Source organism: Lynx rufus, unplaced genomic scaffold, assembly GCF_022079265.1.
Source record: "Lynx rufus isolate CCGP_SWC_20201006 ecotype Redwood Valley unplaced genomic scaffold, mLynRuf1.p SCAF_17, whole genome shotgun sequence".
NCBI lineage: Eukaryota > Metazoa > Chordata > Mammalia > Carnivora > Felidae > Lynx > Lynx rufus.
The window spans coordinates 41804396-41823481 of NW_025814831.1; the positions used below are offsets into that span (position 1 = coordinate 41804396).

Consider the following 19086-nt stretch of genomic DNA (forward strand, 5'->3'; position numbering starts at 1 on the left):
CTCTTTTCCCGAGAGTTTAATGACATTAAAGATCAGTAACTCGACGAAAATGGAGCTCCAGGTCCTCTTGATGCCTGTGATTTTTCTGTCACAAAATGCCATACCCTGAAGCCCACCACACCACACGCCATGTCCTGTCTTGTCGTCACGTCACGCCGCCGTGTACCACAGCACAGCACTGTGCACCACACCATACCGTGGCATAACAGACTTCCTACCACGTCGTGACACATCACATGCCACGTCATCTTTCTAACAGAATTATCCCTCCGTTGTCATCCTCATTTGTCCTTCCTTATGTACCTCTCAAAGCGGTACATGACGTTGTCTTAGATCCCAGTGACCTATGCGACCTATGATCAGTTCTCTACACTGGCACAAAACCCAAGACCTTCAGCAGAGGATGCAAGCCTGTGGCACAGGTCTGTGTCCACCAGAAGAAGGATATCTTTTTTTTTTTTTTTCCATCAAGACACAGTATGGACTGGTGGCAGGCAGCCCTACAGGGACGGCCCTGTTTTGTGGCTGTACATTTCCCTTTATGAAACATATTCTAATGTGAAGTCCCGAATGCCAGCATTAGCTTGATTTTATGGATTATGCCAAACTGAGGTAAATTCCATTCCTAGGGTCTTCTTCAGTGTGTTCTAAGTGGTAGATGCAGATGAGAAAGAATGAAATCCTGCCATTTGCAGCAACATGGATAGAACTGGAGGGTATTATGCCAAGTGAAATAAGTCAGAGAAAGACAGATATCCTGTGTTTTCCCTCATATCTAGAACTTTAGAAACTTAACAGAAGACCATGGGGGAATGGAAAGGGAAAAAAATAGTTACAAACAGAGAGGGAGGGAGGCAAACCATAAGAGACTCTTACTACAGAAAAAAACTGAGGGTTGATGGAGGGGTGGGGGGAGAGGGTAAAGTGGGTGATGGGCATTGAGGAGGGCACTTGTTGGGATGAGCACTGGGTGTTGTACGTAAGTGATGAATCATGGGAATCTACCCCAAAACCAAGAGCACACTGTACACACTGTATGTTAGCCAACTTGGCAATAAATTATATTTTTAAAAAATGATAGATGCAGGTCATAGGCAATTATCATGAAAATTCTTTGATCTGAATTTGATGTCTTTCAAGCTTATGAAAAACACCCAGTGCTATGGGTTAAGTGTATTTTGAAATTATGCAGTTATTTAGAAACAAAAGAACAACTTCTATGCCCACAGGTTTTGGTTAGCTTGCAGATGCAGCATGAGCCAATAGTGCAGGGCAGCAGGTGTAAAATTTTGTGAATCAAGAAACAGACTCTTATTTGTAGAGAACAAATTAACGGTTACCAGAGGGGTGGAGGGTGGCGGGATGGGTGAAATAGGGGATGGGGATGAAGGAGTGCACTTGTGATGAGCACCGAGTGATGTATGGAATTTCTGAATCACTCTATTGTACACCTGAAACTAATATAACACTGCATGGTAACTATACTGAGATTAAAATTAAATTAAATTAAATGAAAAAGTTTGTGAGTAAAAATAGAAAGTTTAAGTCATGGGAATCAAAACTGGTAGGGGAAATTATCTCACTGTCCCACCCTGTATTCATCAGCTTATGGTCAGGTCCAGCTCAGATTTTAGAGGGAAAAGGACATATTGCAGTGCATTCCCCAACGGAAACCACCAGTGTGATGAACCTGGAAACATATTTATTCACTCCATAAGTATTTACCAAGTAAAATCTATTTGCTGGCTAGCAAGTGTGCACAGCATGAGGGAAGCAATGAGGCACAAGGTGCAGTCTGTATCTCCTAGGAACTCAGTGTGCAGAGAACAGAACACGTGAAGGAGAGAATGAAGAAAGTGTTAGCCTAAGCCAGGAGAACCTCAGAGAGGACATATTTGTCTTCACACCTTTGAGCATCTGTCATGTGGAAGAAGGAAGCTGGGTTGGGGCTTCCCATCAGAGCTTGTGCAATCCTGTTGTTTTTCGTTTTCTTTGTTTTAAAATGAAATTAAAACTTTAAATAGTATACATTCATTTTGTGGAAAAAGGAAAATGGTTTTTAAAAAGAAGGACACGATGAAAAGTACTCTCTGTCCTGTCCCAACCCCATGGTTAATAAATAATTTCTCATGAATTCTTCCAGTGTTTCTTTATGCAAAACATATGCTTGTAATGCAAATATATATTCTTATTTTCACCTTTTCTTACAAGAGACTTATCATTCCGTATATCCATAGTTATTTCTAGACCATATTTTCTGCACCTTTTCACTTAGCAATATTTTTCTGGAAATCTTTCCGTATCAGTGCATGCACAGTGTCTTCATTACTTCATACAACCACACAGCATTCTATGTGTAGAAGCATATAATTTGTTTGACCCAGCCCTGCTCATGAATATTTGACTTAATTCCAATTTTTGTCACTTTAAACTATGCTATGATGAACAGCTTTGTTCATATTTATTTTACACATGTGCAAATATGTCTATAGACTAGCTTCTGTAAGTAAGAGTGCTGGTTCAAAGAGTAAATGAATTTATAATATGGATAGACACTCCAAATTGCCCTCGTTAGTGGTATATCATATTCTAATCCTACCAGCCTCCACTCAGTATGAGAATGCCTGTTTCTCCCAGCCTCACTAGAGTGTATTGCCAAACTTTTTTGAGTGTTTCCCAATCTGAAAATGGAGAAATGTTATTTTAAGTTTGTTTTAATTTGTGTTTTTATGTTCCGGGGTCACTTATGTTGATTTTCCCGTGTAAAGTGTTTATTCTTGTCCTTTGTCTATTATTAAGTAAATGGATTGGTGGCTTTTTCTTCTTAATTCCTAGGAACTCATTATATATTAGGGAGATTAGCTCTTTTTATGCCGTATTGTTTACTAATTATTTCAGATGTCTGTTTCCACAAACCTGGGACTAGAGGTGGGGGATGGAAGACGTGAGGGCAGAAGCCAGACACTTAGGAACTGGCCACAGTCATTCAAGTGGAAGGTGATTAGAGTCTCACTGAGGAGGTGGCCATGGAGTGGGAAGGAAGGGAGAAAGATCATGTAAGAGGAATTATGGGGATTAGCTAGATGATTCTATGTGGGGGGAGGGAGCAAATGAACCATTAATGTACAAGGTTATAGTATAACTTTCTTTTTTCTTTTTTAAATGTTTATTTTTTGAGAGAGAAAGAGCATGAGCACGGGAGGGTCAGAGAGAGGGGGACAGAGGATCCAAAGCAGACTCTGCCCTGAGAGCAGAGAGCCCGATGTGGGGCTCAAACTCACGAGCTGTTACTATCATGACCTGAGCCGAAGTCAGTCGTTCAACTGACTGAGCCACCCAGGTGCCCCTACCTTTTTTTTTTCTATTACCTGTGTGTACATAGCATTGGAGTAATGTGACCCAAAACAATTATTTTCCTCCTTGGGAATCAAAGAGCAATATTCTATCAACAAACGATAAATAGGATAGGATAGTTCTTTTTTATGTTCTGAAGAGAATTCTTTACATGGCAGGGGTAACTTAGAGCTTTCTCTGTATTGATAGCATTAAGAGGAGAATGCATCTGAATTGGGTGGGTAGATTAGATAGTGATAATGGTTGTATAACTCAGTGAATATATAAAAACTGCTGATTGTACACTTCAAGAGGGAATTTTATGGTTTGTGAATTATGAATCAATAAAGCTGTTTAAAAAAAAGGCAAGGGTAAGTCTGTGTAGGGTTTTAAGGACCTTTTCTGAAGATCTAAGTAAATTAGAAATATTTACCTCCTCTCTCCCTCCAAAAATGATTGCCCCCCAAGGAAGATCACAGAATTGCATTTTTACCTTGGATGGCAAGCAAAAATGTATCTCACACCCCAAGCTCTTCAGAATTTCTAGTCCCGTTTTATCTCCATGCTCTGCAGCTTTGTGTTTTCCAAGGCGCTGCTGAGAACTGTCAGAGAAACTTAGACAGTGGTTTGTCTGCCAGGCCAGGATTTTTCCTCTAACAGAATTTTCTGCTAAAGTGAAAACTCACAGGCAGTACATACCCTGGCTCTTCATACAGGAAGATGACAAAAAAAAAAAAAAAAAAAAAAAGAATGTAACAACCCCCACCAAAACCAAAAACTTGCTGAATCATTTTTTATTAAACATTAATTTTGCAGTCTCAACAGCTAAATCTATTATCCTGACAAGCAAGCTTTCAATAAGTCAGCAAATTGGGGAAGAAAGAGTAGTTACTCATATTCTTAAACCCCCAAACTTGCCATCAGCTTTGGCTTAGAGTCTTTTGCTACAGAATGCAGGCTCATTTTTCTTCTTTTTTCACTCTATTAACTAATCACCTAGATAAATTTTTAAAGAATGGTGTACCTGGATTTTTCAGCACCCATTTTTCATGTTAAATCACAGGCCATTTAACTTCAGAGGGAGAATATTTTCTAGGTGACATAGAGGCTCCTACAGCCTCCCTGGTATATTCATCCTTCTTAAATGGCTCTGTTGTCAAATGTGTCACAGCCTCCGTGCTGTGGGCCTGCTGATATCTTCGCACTCAGAAAAGATGAGTGGGAGTTTCAGGGAAAAAACCTTACAGCCTAAACTCGGTGCAGGCTACTGCCATCCATCACACCGGCAGCCTAAGGGCAGACAACTGTGGGCAGAGGGAATGCAGATTTACTTTGGGTCAGTGCTTCTGGCCTTTAAGTCTTGAATTTTAATGTGTATCTGTCTCTCCACCCCCACTGTCATTACAATTTTTTAATTATACCCCCCTTTTAAAAATATACTTCTCAATTAATGGGGCTAATGTCCCCAAACTTTGTTAAGCATTGGCTCTATTCAAACAATAATTGGTGTTTTCTGTTTTGTTTTGTTTTGTTTGCTTTGTTTTGTTTTGTTTTGTTTTTTATCCAGGGAGAAGGGTAAACCAGATGTTTCTCTAATAGAGCACATCTACCTCTGTGCTCAGAAAACCTTTTTGGTATAATCAGTCTTTCTTTCTGGCACTCTCTGTTTCCATTCAAAGCAGTAAGGGGGGGGCTTTATTGAATATAATAAGTATTACGTTAAACCATAAACGCCTTCTCTTCACCCTGAGGAGTCAGAATGAGCTCTAGTCACAAGGGAAAAAGCTCATCCTTGGACACTGAATTCTTCTGTTCCTTGACTGTCTATTGTCTTGGTAAGTTTCAGCTTTTCACATTCAAGTCGGTCATCACCACATCCATGAAAGGATCTATGTCATTTGCATCACTAGAAAGTACATAAGGAACAACTACCTGCTCCTGATGCTGTGTGGACAGCCTTGGCCTTGCACTCTGGGGACTTTAGCATCTAAGGCAGACCCCAGAGTGCAACACAAGGGTGATTTGGCTATACTTAACTCTTAGCCCGTAAGACCTTGGTCACACCTCGTTACAGGTAAAGTACCAAACTAATAAATAGATGGGAGTGTATTGCAAATGGCTAGTATCCTCTTTGGAAAATAGAGGTAGTAATCAAATCTACAGCTCTCATTTATTGAGTGTGTGCTCCATGCCACGCACAGAGCTAAGTGCATTATGTCCTCTAATCCTCGTAACAGCCTGATACAAAAGGAGCTATTACTGCCTCCATTTTCAAAGTGAATAAACTGACACACAGAGAGGCGTCCACAGAGTCTCCCAACAGATAGTAGTAGAGCCACAATACAAAACTAAGCTGCAGGCCACCAGTCCCTTAAGCTCAATTCTGTGAGGAGGAATCAGAGTTTAGGACCTGAAGGATTTTAGGATTGAAACTTTCCTTGGGAAATGTAAAAACCACCTTCCACAAGCCATCTTTACTACCTCATTCCTTAGTATCGCCAGAGGATTAAGAATATAAAATAAAACAAAACAAAACACCCACCCTTTATGCAGTTACTGAATTTGTCTAACTCATGATTCGTATTTCTGACCTAGGACATGGACGGAGGCAAAAGCCTAATTTGATTCCCACATGTGCTTTAATGACAATAGTTTTAGCTTATTTTCATTCTTCTTCCTCTTAGCTTTTGGCTAGAAATAGTGGCCTGTGAATCCTTTGGTTTTTTTATTGTGAGCCCGTTCCTGAAAAGTTGCTTGTAAATTGAAAATTTTAATGTCAATCCCGTTTAAATGCATCCAAGTCGTGAATTTGCTGTGCCTTCCTGTATAGCTGCCTCCCGAGACAGCATCTGTGGGTCCGCACATCGACTCTCGAAGTGCATCTGCCTCCACGCAAGTCAGACTTCTAGATGGCCAAGGAAACAGCTGGAGAGAATGAGGAAGTCAGACGTTCCAAGGAGTCTTTGGTTATATAAAGAAAGTAGTAATTTCTAGCCCAGACAAGGAAAGCACTTTTATTTGGTGGATTTGTATTTAACAGTGTTCCTACTGAGGGCAACTGGCTTTTGCTCTCTGCCTCAGTTCTCACATCTGCCAGCTCTTCAGGAAGCGCTGACAAGAATTAATTGGCTTTCCTGAGCCTTGAGGCTCAGTTCAACTTCTCAGATCTATAGTCCCACAGGACTCTGCCCTCACATAATTTACTGTCTAGAAGGACTTTCAGTTTTCAAGAGTTCTGTCTGATAGGCACTATATAATGCATACACATATCAGTAAGTTAGACCTTAGAGAAACTTTCGGGGTATTTAGCTCAGTTTAAGAAAAGGGGACATTATTTGTTGTTTTTACAAGGGTCCTGACACGTTTGCACCTAAAACGTGTGGTTTATACAAATGACTTTATTCTTCCTCCTCTTGTTGGTGTGGCAGAGGGGTCCTTCCAATTTGATGTCAGGCTCTTTAAGCAAGACAGAGCTGGTAGGCCAGGAATTTCAGGGGTGGGAGTTCTTCCTAACTGTTGATTCTGTTTATAGACTCGCAGATGATGTCAATGCACTCTAGATCCTATTCCCTTAATTACCAACGTACATCTGGGAAGCCCCTATTCTTTGTGGCATCACCTCAGGGAAAATTATATTGATTCTCTTTTACAGGTAAGGAAGAAGTAGAGGAGGGGCACCTGGGTAGCTCAGTCTGTTGGGTGGCTCAGGTCATGACCTCGCAGTCCGTGAGTTCAAGCCCCGCATCAGGCTCTGTGCTGACAGCTCGGAGCCTGGAGCCTGCTTCAGATTCTGTGTGTACCCCCCTCTCTGCCCCTCCAATGCTCGCACTCTGTCTCTCTCTCTCAAAAATATAAATAAAGAGTAAAAATAAATAAATAAAAAAGAGAAGTAGAGGAGGTTGTGTCTGATGACAGGGGCAACCAGTCAGTATAAATAATCCTAGAAAGGTGGAAGGGACTTCTGCACTTGTCTCAGCAACTTCTGCCCACATGCTTGCTCCTGCCTGGACAGATGCTGGGCCTCTCTCTATCTGGGTGCCCACAGGGATCAAAACACTCTTGTTCCCAAGATGCAGGACCATACCCTTGTTGAGTAACTGGAATTCTAGACTGTTCTTTCACATGATAGATTAAAAACATCCTCTTTGTAACTTGCATCAGTTCTAATTTGTTCTGAGGAGCTGCATAGAATAAGTCTACTCAATGATCGATTGGTCCGTTTATTCATTTTGTATCAGACACTTACTATGTGCAGTATAGTGTGCAAGACATGAGCCTCAAATTCCAGGAGGTGACAGGTTAGTAGGACATAACATGGACACATGCCATAGGAGCAGAATAAATTAGCTGCAACAGGAAAGAGGAGGGAGGAATATAGGAAGGGGTCAGGTCCTGACAGTATGGTCAGCAAATTCATCACGGAGGATGAAGCATTTAAAAGCTACTTATCTTTAATGGCTTGAGGCTAAAAGGCAGAGATTTGGACGTGAAGATTGGAAGGATGAAGTGTTGGAGAAGTGATAGGTACTTTATAGGAACCAGAGCTCAGAGTTTGAATTGGTGCATGGAAGGTAGGTCTAGAAAAGCTGTGGAGTAAGTGTGAGACTGTGAGGGGTTTTGTGTGCCTGGAGTGGAGGGTCAGCGAGAGGAGCAGTAGAGATAGGGCTGTGAGTGAGGCCATGTGGCATTCACCTCATCGCAAAAGCCAGCCTGCAGAGTTTAAGGATTATCCAGTGATTCAGGGCAAAGCCCTGGGGCCAGTGGCTGAGCTGTTGACAGCTGTGTGATAGTATGATAGTATGATAACTGATGGCAGGAGACTGTGGGCAACATGCCAGGTATAGACGTTATGGGCCAGGAGCCCTGAGGTGGCCCCTGCAGTGACAATGTCAAGTGGGAGTTGAATGACAATGACTGTGCCACAGTCCTGGAAACCACCTACTGTATATTCTCCAGGAGAGCATCCTTGTCCCCACGGCCCACACCTCCACACTGTTTATATCCATGGGCAAGCCCCTCCTTACTTTCTGGCGAACAATTACTTAGTAATGCATGGAAGTGCTTCCAGAGAATTGTGGTAGACAATCCCCAGATCCAGATGTCTGTAGTGAAATACCTCAGGTTTGATTTCCTGCCTCTGATGAGGTCTACATGTAGGCTGAACCCATATAATGAAAGAAGCTTTGAAATACTTCAGGGTAGAGGTTATGTGTGCACGTATGGATTTAACTTTAACAGCTTTTTCTTTAATGGTGTTTGTATGCTTCGGTAATAAAGTCCATCATTACCACTATTCCTTCTGTAATTGAGCTTTTTGTTGTTGTTGTTGTCTAACTTGCAAAGAGGAGCTGCCTTGGGTAAAGGAAGTATAATTAGAAGCTTTGCCAAAATATACAGATTTGAACTGGTCTGTTTTTCACAAAATTCTGCCACTTGCTCAATAGAGGATCATTATCAACTTTGGGGGATCTTCCAACGTGTCTTCTCACACAGTCCTGTTATTTGTGTTTTATTCTAAACTTCAGATTACCTTCTTTTACTTTGCAAGTATTTATTGAGTACTTACTATGTGCCAGGCCCTCTTCTAGGTGTTGGACTGCCTCAATGAATCAAATATTCAAAGATTCCTGCTCTCATAGAGCATATTTCAACAATCGATAAATAGGTAATAAATAAATAGGTTAATTAAGTGGTATTTTAGAAGGAGACAAGTGTTACAGGAAAAAGAAAAGGTAGAGAGAAGGGTAGGAAGGCACAGGATCACCAGGGAGTAGGGACGTGAGGGCTGGTTGCAATTTGAGAGAGAGTGGTTGGAGTCATCTTCCTTACGAAGGTGACCTTTGAGCAGACTTGGTGGTGAAGGGGTCAGGTAGGCAGGTATCTGGGGGAAGAGAGCTCCAAGGAAGGAAAACAGCAAGTGCAGAGGCAGGGGGGTGCTAGAGACGTTGTGTTTTTCCATTCCCCAAGCAGTGGCTTAAGCAACCAAGAAGAGAGCTAGGAGAAGACAGAAGCCAAGTTTATTTCTGATAAAACTGGCTCAAAATTACTTCAAAGAAAATTCTACAAATTGATTTAAGGTGGTAAAAAGGGTGTTAGGGGATGTTCCCTGACTTTGAGACTTACTGGATTTGAATCCTGGCTGGGCCACCTTCTCTTTGTGAGATCTTAGGTGAGTTATTTGGCCACTCTGTTCCTCTGTTTCCTCATCTGTAAAACATAGTTAATGATAGTACCTATCTTCTAGGATTGCTTTGATGATTAAATGAATCAATATTAATTAAAAGCTTGGAACTCTCTCTGACGCATAGCAAGCGTTCAGATATTAGCTATTAGTATTATTGTATCACTGCTACTACTTTTTTTACTTTTATGAGTTGGTGCCCTGGAATATTCTTCCAGTGTGTCCTAAGGGCTTAGTGTATATTTGTGCATATGTATGTGTGTGATGTGTTGGGAATGTGGGGCTTAGTTTATAAAAGAGTTGTGAGAATTAGGTAAAATCACACTGCTTAACACATGATAAGCCCTCAATAAATGTTAGGTTTTCCCCCCTCTGGCAGCATTTTACAGCAAAGAAAAATTACAGAGGTTTCCCCTCTTCTTGCTATTAGTGAAGTTTTGGGCTGGTTTATGGGCATGAAATCCAGGTGAAACCATTGCATTGAGTCAAACTTTAGAAATTTGCTTAGTTCTTAGCACCACCAGTGGAACCAATAAATTCCCAGTGGGTCACTTTGAATATCACTGGGAGGTAGAAGATGGGCAGGAGGCGAGTGAATAAGGAGGGAAACAAAATGAGGGGAAAACCGAAGAAATAGGGAAGTGCTTATTAAGGTGATACTGCTTTGGGATGAGGCTATTGGAAAACCGGGAGTCCCTTTCTCTGAAGACCTTTAAAAAGAGGAGGGACAGCATAAATCCAGGTGGAGCAGGTGGCCCTGACTGAAAGGGCCAGGCCAGAGGGTCTCTTGTGGCCTCTCCCAGCTCGCTGAGTCTCCAAGAACAGCCCCTCTCCCCACTTGGCTATCCCATTGTTGGATTTACAAACTCGAATCAGCCTACATTTCCAGCTCTATTTGGAGTCATTAACACTTGAGATCCTAAGAGGGCCAAGAAGACCAAGTCACTGTATATTGAGATAGTAGATGTTGAAAATCAGCTTTCTAGTCCTCTGGGATCTGTCCCCAACTTCTCTTGGTGTGGCAGTTTCTGTGAACCTGTGTGATCTGCCACCCGGAAAACAGCAGTGCTGAGGGCTGTGAGGGAGACCAGGAAAATGAACATGAGCGTGCTCCGAGGGGACTCTGAGGGCTTCAGGAGAAAGGATACCATGTCTCCACAGGACGGGGCGGGTGATGGGTTAGGCAGGAGAGAGAAATGAAGCCAGATACCCACTCCTTGTCTGCTGCTGTTTTGATTCATAGGTGCGGCAGATGTCTCCAGTGCCACGGATCATACCTTTTCAACAGCATCAAAAGATGGAGAAGGATCGTGTTACACATCTCTGATTTCCAACATCTGTTACCCACCTCGGGAGGATTCTACATATTTCACTGGAATTCTTCAGAAGGAAAATGGCCATGTCACCACTTCAGAGAGCCCTGAGGAGTTGAGTACCCCTGGGCCCTCCTTACCAGATGTGCCTGGGACAGAGCCTCGTGGCTTATTTAGTTCTGATTCTGGAATAGAGATGACTCCTGCAGAGTCCACTGAAGTGAACAAGATCTTAGCAGACCCCCTGGACCAGATGAAAGCAGAAGCCTATAAGTACATTGACATAACCAGGCCAGAGGAAGTGAAGTATCAGGAGCAGTGTCACCCCAACTTGGAAGAGAAAGGCTTGGACTTTAAGAATAAGGACATTGAAATCGCAACAAAATCTGAAGAGGCCCGTGAACCGGAGAAACCAGCTCCTGTGGAGGGAAAAATCCTCAAGGACCATTTATTTGAAGAACCAACATTTGCACCTTACGTAGATGATCTCTCTGAAGAGCAGCACAGTGCTCCTCTGATCACTGCCCCCGTCAAAATCACACTCACTGAGATCGAACCTTCTGTTGAAACTGCGACCCAAGAGAAGACCCCGGAGAAACAAGATATCTGTCTGAAACCAAGTCCTGATACAGTCCCCACAGTCACCGTCTCAGAGCCTGAAGATGACAGCCCAGGATCTGTCACTCCCCCATCTTCTGGAACAGGTAAGGGAACTAGTGTTCCTTGCCTTGGGAAAACCCAGGATTTGGAGATCTGAATTTTAAAGGGATGTAAATCTGCATTCAAAATATTTTACTATAAGGGTCCCTTTAAGTCTCAGTTTAACTAATTTAATTAAACATACAACTTTTTCAGTCTTTTTCTAGTGTTTATTTCGAGGGGTGGGAGGCAGAGAGAGAATCCCAAGCAGGCTCCACACTGTCAGTGCAGAGCCCAACACGGGCCTCAATCTCATGAACTGTGAGATCATGACCCAAGCTGAAATCAAGAGTTGGACTCTTAACTGACTGAGCCACCCAGGCCCCCTAACATACAACTTTGTCAGTTTTGTGCCCATGGTACAAAGTTTGAGATCTGGGATTTTCCTTAAAGTCCTATCAGATTTGCCTTATAAAGTGTTTCTTTCCTCATTTGAAGACAGAGGTAAAGATCACTGAAACATGACAATCCTCATGTGGCTCCACTATTCAGAGCAGAGAGGGAGGTGCTTCTTTGCAGCTGGACCTCCAGGTCACCTGGAGGCATCCCAGAGAGAGCACCTTAGCTGTCCTCCCCAGACCAGCCAGGCCACCTGGGACAGGGCATTTCACATTCCTCAGCCCAGCTCCATGTCTGTACAATGGAGGAGGGCTGGGGTGGACTTCAGGGTCTTCAGAGGGACATGAACAGTGAGAGGAAACCTAAAAACAGGATACTCCTCCCCTCCCTTCAATCTCAGCAGGATCATTTTGGTCTTTTTACTTTGTTGAAGTGCTGCATACAGTTTTATTTCTTAAACTTAAGGGATTCATTTGATTAGAGTAAAAAAGTTCCAAATTCACTAAACTATGATCTTTTTCATCTTGAACATTCTCCTACTGTGACCTAAGGCTGGGTGTTAAACCATACTCAGTATATCCTCTCAAACACAAAGGGGTCTCCTATACACGGGTGAAAGGCCAGAGTGGTAGCAGGAGTGTCCCCACCCCACCCTGGGAACCTAGTCCCAGGTGGCAAAAGTGGAGCCTTTGTATCTCTACTTCTTTTGAATGTTCACGAGGTATCAGGATAGAGAGAACCATGAGATGTCTTTGGATCTTCTCCTGCCTCCGGTGTCTGGCATTCTTACCTGACTCGAGTGATTTACAAACCTTTCTGATTAAAAAAAAAAAAAAAAGATTTTCAGTATGTCAGGAAGGAGCTTTTACTGAAGTCTTAAAACAGATCCAAAGCCTATTAGGAGCACTTGCTCTAAATCCTGATAATGCAGTAAGTCCAAGTGTTAGAGAGGACTTAATGTAAGTCTCTCCTGCCCTGTTTCTCTAAAGATTTTATCATCAATTCCTCTCCTTCCCCAACCCGATCTCAGACTGATTCAACTAAAAAGCTCCAAGGGTCTTAAAGATCCACTGCGCCACCTCCCTGATTTTCAAATTCATTCACTCACTCAACAAACACATTCCACATACTTTCTTTTGGTCAGGCACTCTGCTAGGCACTGGTGAGGTTAGAACTGAAAAAACGAAAACCAGTTTCTACCTTCCAGTGGGATAGATGACCAAGGAAATAGTCACACTAGTGTGATCTGTGTTCTGAGAGAGGGAAACATAGCATGCTGAGGAACATCGGAGTCCAGCAGCTCCCCAGGTGAACAGAGCAGGAGGAAATAAAGGTGAAGGGGAGGGGTGGCCTTCCAGTCCGAGAAGGCTCAGGGACATGGAGGTGTGAGGTCACAGTGAATTTCCATGTGACATAAATTGAGATTTGGATAGTGATGACAAATAAGAAAACTGAGGCTCCAAGTGAATTAGATATGACTTGTCCCAGATTACAGCATAAGGTAGGGACATGTCCAAGTCTCAAAGCCTCCTTGTGGTCTTTGTGACAATGCATCGTAAAATCCTTCTGTTATCCAATGAGTTGAAGATACTGATGCTTGGAAGATGTAAGCTGTAGTATCAGCTGTGCTTTCTCAAGCTCCAGGGTTGTCTGGGGATCAGTTTAGAAGAACTTCAGCCTAGTTTCATGAAGAGTGAAATGCCCCAGCAATACAGGTCCATTTACATGGCACCTGCCTCATGTAAAAACTACAGTTTACAGAGCTGATGAGAAAGACCTGATATGATGTAGGGTTTATGAATTATTAAGGAATTTCCTTTTTTTTTTCTTTTAGTGGCCATAGCCCATTGGGGTTTGGAGCAACTTCAAGATAAGACAAAGACAGATCTGGCTGACATGATCTTGGAGTTTTATAACCTTGGGTTGTCCACTTGACAGCACAGGATTAGGACAATGTTTTCTCTTCAGTTGCTCCAAATAAACATTCTAACCAAAGCTTATTGAAGAAAAAAGAAAGTCCCCAGACCCAGTACACAGTCCTCTCCCATGTTCAGCTGCTCCTCTCTCCACAGACACCTCACCTCATAACACCGGAGTCCAATGACAACAGATAAGAATAAAACTAACAGGAAAGATAGGAGGAATTAACTTGTCACTGAGGCCTTTCTCCTTGTTCTTTTTATCCTAAGAGGTTACCATAACTCCCTTCCCTGTCTTGAGAGCCCCTGGCACTCCGGGCATGTGACACTCTGATAATAATAATGATTCTAATAATTATTAGTAGTATTCTAATTATCTGCCCAATTCTAATAATTCTAATTATGTGAATTATGAATCAGGAGAAATTCTCATTTAGAACAATTTTAGCCACACACCCTGAAGATTAAGCAAGGAGTCTAATATATTTCCTTCACTTCCAATAAATTATTCCATTTTGTAAGTTTCTCCAAAGTACTGAGCTATTTTCATCATGTTAAATAATATATTCTGAGGTACAGAGGCAAAAATTCTTACAGCTTACATATTGGAAATGTCTTCTCAGCAAAGACCAGTCATGAACACAAGTAAAGCATTCTAGGAAAACGTACTAAGGTCCCTGACACACGCCAGACCATTGGCCTACTGGCACCACAGTGTTTCTGACACAGTGCCTAAGAGTATGTTATGGAGGTCATGGATGTTCTTCAAGATGTTAGCCTCAGAAAGGACAGCAATCGAGAGGTCATTGTTAAACCATCCCAGCTTCCCTTAGTAAAACAAATAAGCAATAAAAAGTAAATCAGTTTCACAGCATCTGAAATTTCACAGAGTCTGATTACAATAATGAGTGATAGAGTGTTGGGCGTGAAGGGGTCAAGGATGGCCTCTTTGAGGAGGTGACATGTGATCAGAGATCTGAATGAGGAGAAGGAGCTTACAATTCAAAGGAGGGGGTTAAATGGGGACCCCAGGTACAGAGGAAAGCAAGTGCACAGGCCCCAAGGCTGTATTATTTGGGAACTGAAAGATGATGCAAAGAACTGTTAACCTTAAAAATAGCTATTTTGCCAGAAAACATTGATTTATTCAGGAATGGCAGAGCATCACAATTCAGGACATGCTATCTATGGTAAAACCATAGGCAAGTCCAACAAAGGAGAAGAACATTATTTTATGGATAGGACCAAGGAAGTTGGGAGGGGTTGTTCTGAATGAAAGTCCATCAGAGAAAAGCAGGCGTTCAGAGTGATGATGGTTTCTCATTGGCCAAATTGCAGGGGTAATCAATTTCTTCTAGAAGAGTCAATGTACATCTTTTTCTGTTGGGGCCTGTAAGTGATCATTCTTTCCTGTTGATGGTTCTTCTGTTGAGGTCTGCAATTGACAATTCTTCCTGTAATTGACATTGAGTGGAATAGCACCCCCTTCTAGCCTCTCAGTTGTTAGTGAGGTTTCCCTTTATTAGTTTTTACAGGGACAAAGGAAAAGTATGGCATAGATCAGAGTCTGGGGGGGGGCAGGGGGCGGGGGGCAGGGCCCAGATTATTCAGGGATTCACATGCTAGGATGAAGAATTTGGATTTTGTTCCAAATGCAATGGGAAACTGCTGGAGGGTTTTGATGTGGGAAGTGACATCACTCATTCACTCATCCATTCACTTAACAAATATGTGTTGACCGTTTATGGTCCTGCATGCCAGGCATTGTCCCATCACCACTGGGGAAGCAGTGCTGAAACCTAACAAGGTTTCTGCCTGCACAGAACTTATATTCTATTGGGAAGACTTACATACAAATAAATAAATGTGTAACATAATATTAGGTATTTATAATGGTAATGAAGAAAAATAAAGCAAGATATAGAGTGAAAGAGTGATGGGGTGGTTGTGAGGAAAGTCTTCTCCTTGCTGATGCCTCTGAGCAGAGACCTGAAGTGGGGTAGGGAAGGAGCAAATCATGAAGACACATGAGGAGGAGGTACCAGGCCTGGAGCTGGGAATGTTTTGTGTGTTCAAGGAGCAGCTGCAAGGTCAGTGTGGCCAGATTGGGGAGAAGGAAGGGAAGAGGGGCAGAATCAGATGTGTGTTCTCAAACGATTCCTCTGGATGGTGACTGAAGAATGAGCCAGGGGCAAAGGGGAGACCTGAATGGCAACATCATTCACAGTTGGATGGTGGCATCTGTGACTTGGTAAACTGGCCCATGTTCACCTTTCCTTTTATCATTCTAAATTATATTGTCATAATTAGCAGCAGCAGCAAACGCATCTCCCCAGGCAGGGCAGTTCTAACCTTCCCAGTTTTTATAATATGGTCAATTATTTTTACTGACTCTTTCTAGATTTGCTGGGTCAGTTGTGACACATACTAACCAATATCTCAGCTACAGGTCCATAAATTTTAAAAGCAAGAGTACAAAAAACTTCTATTTTGTTTTAGTTTTTTTTCCCTGATTCCTCTTAGCACTTTGTTAAACTTTTGGTTCCTGTTAAGAACAAAGGATAGCATCTATAATTTCTACTGAGATTCTTTTAACTCATATTAAGGATGGATTCTTTTCAGGGTAGTACCTTCACCTGCCCAAGATGAAAGGCCCTAATGCCACAGCTGTCTGATAGCATCCTATTCTTGAGTAAATAAAGCAAGATCCTTGAGCCTTTTCTGAGTGCTGTACTGTACCTCAGTGGTTTTCAACTGGAGATAGGGTTGCCAAATAAAACACTCATATTTCATAGGATATCCTTACACTTAAAAAATTCAAAGTTTAGCACAGATTCAAATGTGACTGGATGTCCTGTATTTTTATTTGCTAAATCTGCCAACCCTAACTGGAGGTGACTTTAGAATTGCCCTTGGAGTGGGGCACCTGGCTGACTCAGTCGGTTAAGTGTCCACCTCTTGATTTTGGCTCAGGTCATGATTTCATGGTTGTGAGTTTGAGCCCCAAGTCCAGCTCTGAACTGACAGTGTGGAGCCTGCTTGGGATTCTCTCTCCCTCCCTCTCTCTCTCTCTGCCCCTTCCTCACTTGCGTTTCCTCTCCCTCAAAAATAAATAAAAATTTTTAAAAAAATTACCCTTGGAGATACAAAATGCAGATGGTTAGGCCCCTCCAGACTCATTTCTACTAAGTCAGAATTTCTGAGAGCTGTTCTGAGCCATACATGTGATTAAGAACCACCATTCTAAAGATGTGAGCTAGTCCTCACATCAGCTCTTCTTTATCGAGGACCTCCTGGGCACCAGACATTGCACTAGGTGCTGGAGATATGACAGCAAATGAAAAGATGTTGGTTGCCCTTTGCGGTCCTGGTGCTTTCGGTCTGGGGTCGGAGAAAGCAGGGGAGCGTACGGAGACAGACATGAACGAAGTCATCACATAAACATGCTCTTAGTTGTGGAAAATGAGTGGACACTAGCCAGTCTCCTGAACCATGCAGCGCCAGGTCGGCTTGCACACAGGGCAGGCTGCCTTACAGGACACTTGTAGCCTTTGAGCCCCAGGCCCTGCCTGCCTGTTTCGTGGTTTCCTAGGAATGGTGTACAAACAGTGGTGATGTTGGTCAGACCCCTTGGGCCTCCTTGTGATACCTAGAAATCATCGCAGCTCCTACCTCTGGGCCTTTGCACTATCTGTTCCCTTTGTTTGGCATGCTTTTTCCTCTAATTATCCTCATGAGTCACTCTCTTACCTCCTTGAGTGTTGAATATAGGTTACCTTCCAGATGAGGTCTATCTTGACTATCCTATTTAAAATTGCAAATTCACCCCACCCTGTCCCAGCACTCCTGATCCCTAAACCCTACTCTACTTTTTTTTTCACAGCATTCAACATCTTCTTATATACTATATATACTTTACTCATTTATTATATATAGTTGATGTACTGTGTTCTCCCACTAAAATATAAGCAGAAATTTTGTTACCTGTTTCATTCATTAATATATCCTAAATACCTATGAAAAAATTTTTTAATGTTTATTTTTGAGAGAGAGAGAGAGAGAGCACTGGCGAGTGTGGGGGTAGGGGGAGAGAGAGAAGGAGACAGAATTCCAAACAGGCTTCAGGCTCTGAGCTGTGAGCACAGAGCCCTATGTGGGGCTTGAACTCACAAACTGTGAGATCATGACCTGAGCCAAAGTCAGACACTTAACCAACTGAGCCACCCAGGTGCCCCCCAAACACCTATAAGAAAGCCTAACCTGTAATAGATGAGTGAATACTGTCAGGTTAAAGGATAAAATCAATCCTGCTCTATAAAGAATTAGACAAATCTAAAATGTTTGATCCATTGAGGTTCTCCCACAGTCCTAAAGCAACAGATGACCTAGCCATAGTCTGCTCTCCTTACCACCCTCCCAAATCAGTGACCTCAAAGCTTTGGAGAAATGATGAGTATTTCTTGCTTATAAAAGGGCCAGAGACTACTGTCTGAGATATTCTGAAATAAGGACCTGCTGTATGGCAAGGGAAAAACCAAGCTCCTGAAAACTGTTGTCATGGTGTTCCCAGGTAGTCTCGTCTAAGGGAGAGAAATATCAGCAAGATTGCTGGTGAAGTTTTCAGGCCATCTGGATAAACAACAGGCAGAAGGCAGGCATTCACCCAGGGGACTGGGGGTGATTCTCAGGTTTTGTTCTTCTCAAGAGGAGGGGAGGAGAGGAAAAAGAATGATGGTGGGCTCCACCATCCATTAGAAGCCCAGGGGGGATTGTGCATTATGGTAATCTTCACAGCCTGCTTGGTAGAACTGGCAAAACCTTTCTCTTATATTGCCCTACTTTGTTACACGTTTCACTAAAAATGAGTAAAAGTATTGATTCTTATGGGAAATGTAAAGCTCAGAAGTCATTGTGTGTAGGGTCCAGACTAAGCTTTCTTTGCTCACTGAAAGAGGCAACATGAAAAGCAATGGACAAGGAGTAATGGATGATGTTCAGATTTGTTGATATTGGTGGGCCACATTAGAGAGTTATATACGTCAGATTACCTGATGAAATCTGTGAACTTGGAACACTTCCCTGAGAGAAGGTATCAGAAATTAAAACCATGACTTCCAGGATGTTTGCCACATTGAAAGGGAAAAACCAACCGAGAGGTGCTGTTGCTAAGAAATTGCTTTGTCATTTTTTTTTAAGTAGCTAGATTAAGATAGATAGGTATGTAAAGCACTGATTAATTGGGCCATAACAGTAATTAGCCTTCTCCTTCAGGTGGCCTGCCTTTTCAGCATAGCCCTGGAAA

The 19086-nt window shown here is 42.4% G+C and overlaps 1 protein-coding gene across 1 annotated transcript in view; it reads left to right on the top strand.

The window, feature by feature from the left end:
- RTN1 (reticulon 1) overlaps window positions 1-19086 on the top strand; it is a 230156-nt gene that overhangs the window by 114175 nt on the left and 96895 nt on the right. The window contains exon 2 of the mRNA XM_047079823.1: window positions 10758-11531. Coding sequence (XP_046935779.1) covers window positions 10758-11531 — 774 coding nt within the window. The remainder of the gene's footprint in view (window positions 1-10757; window positions 11532-19086) is intronic.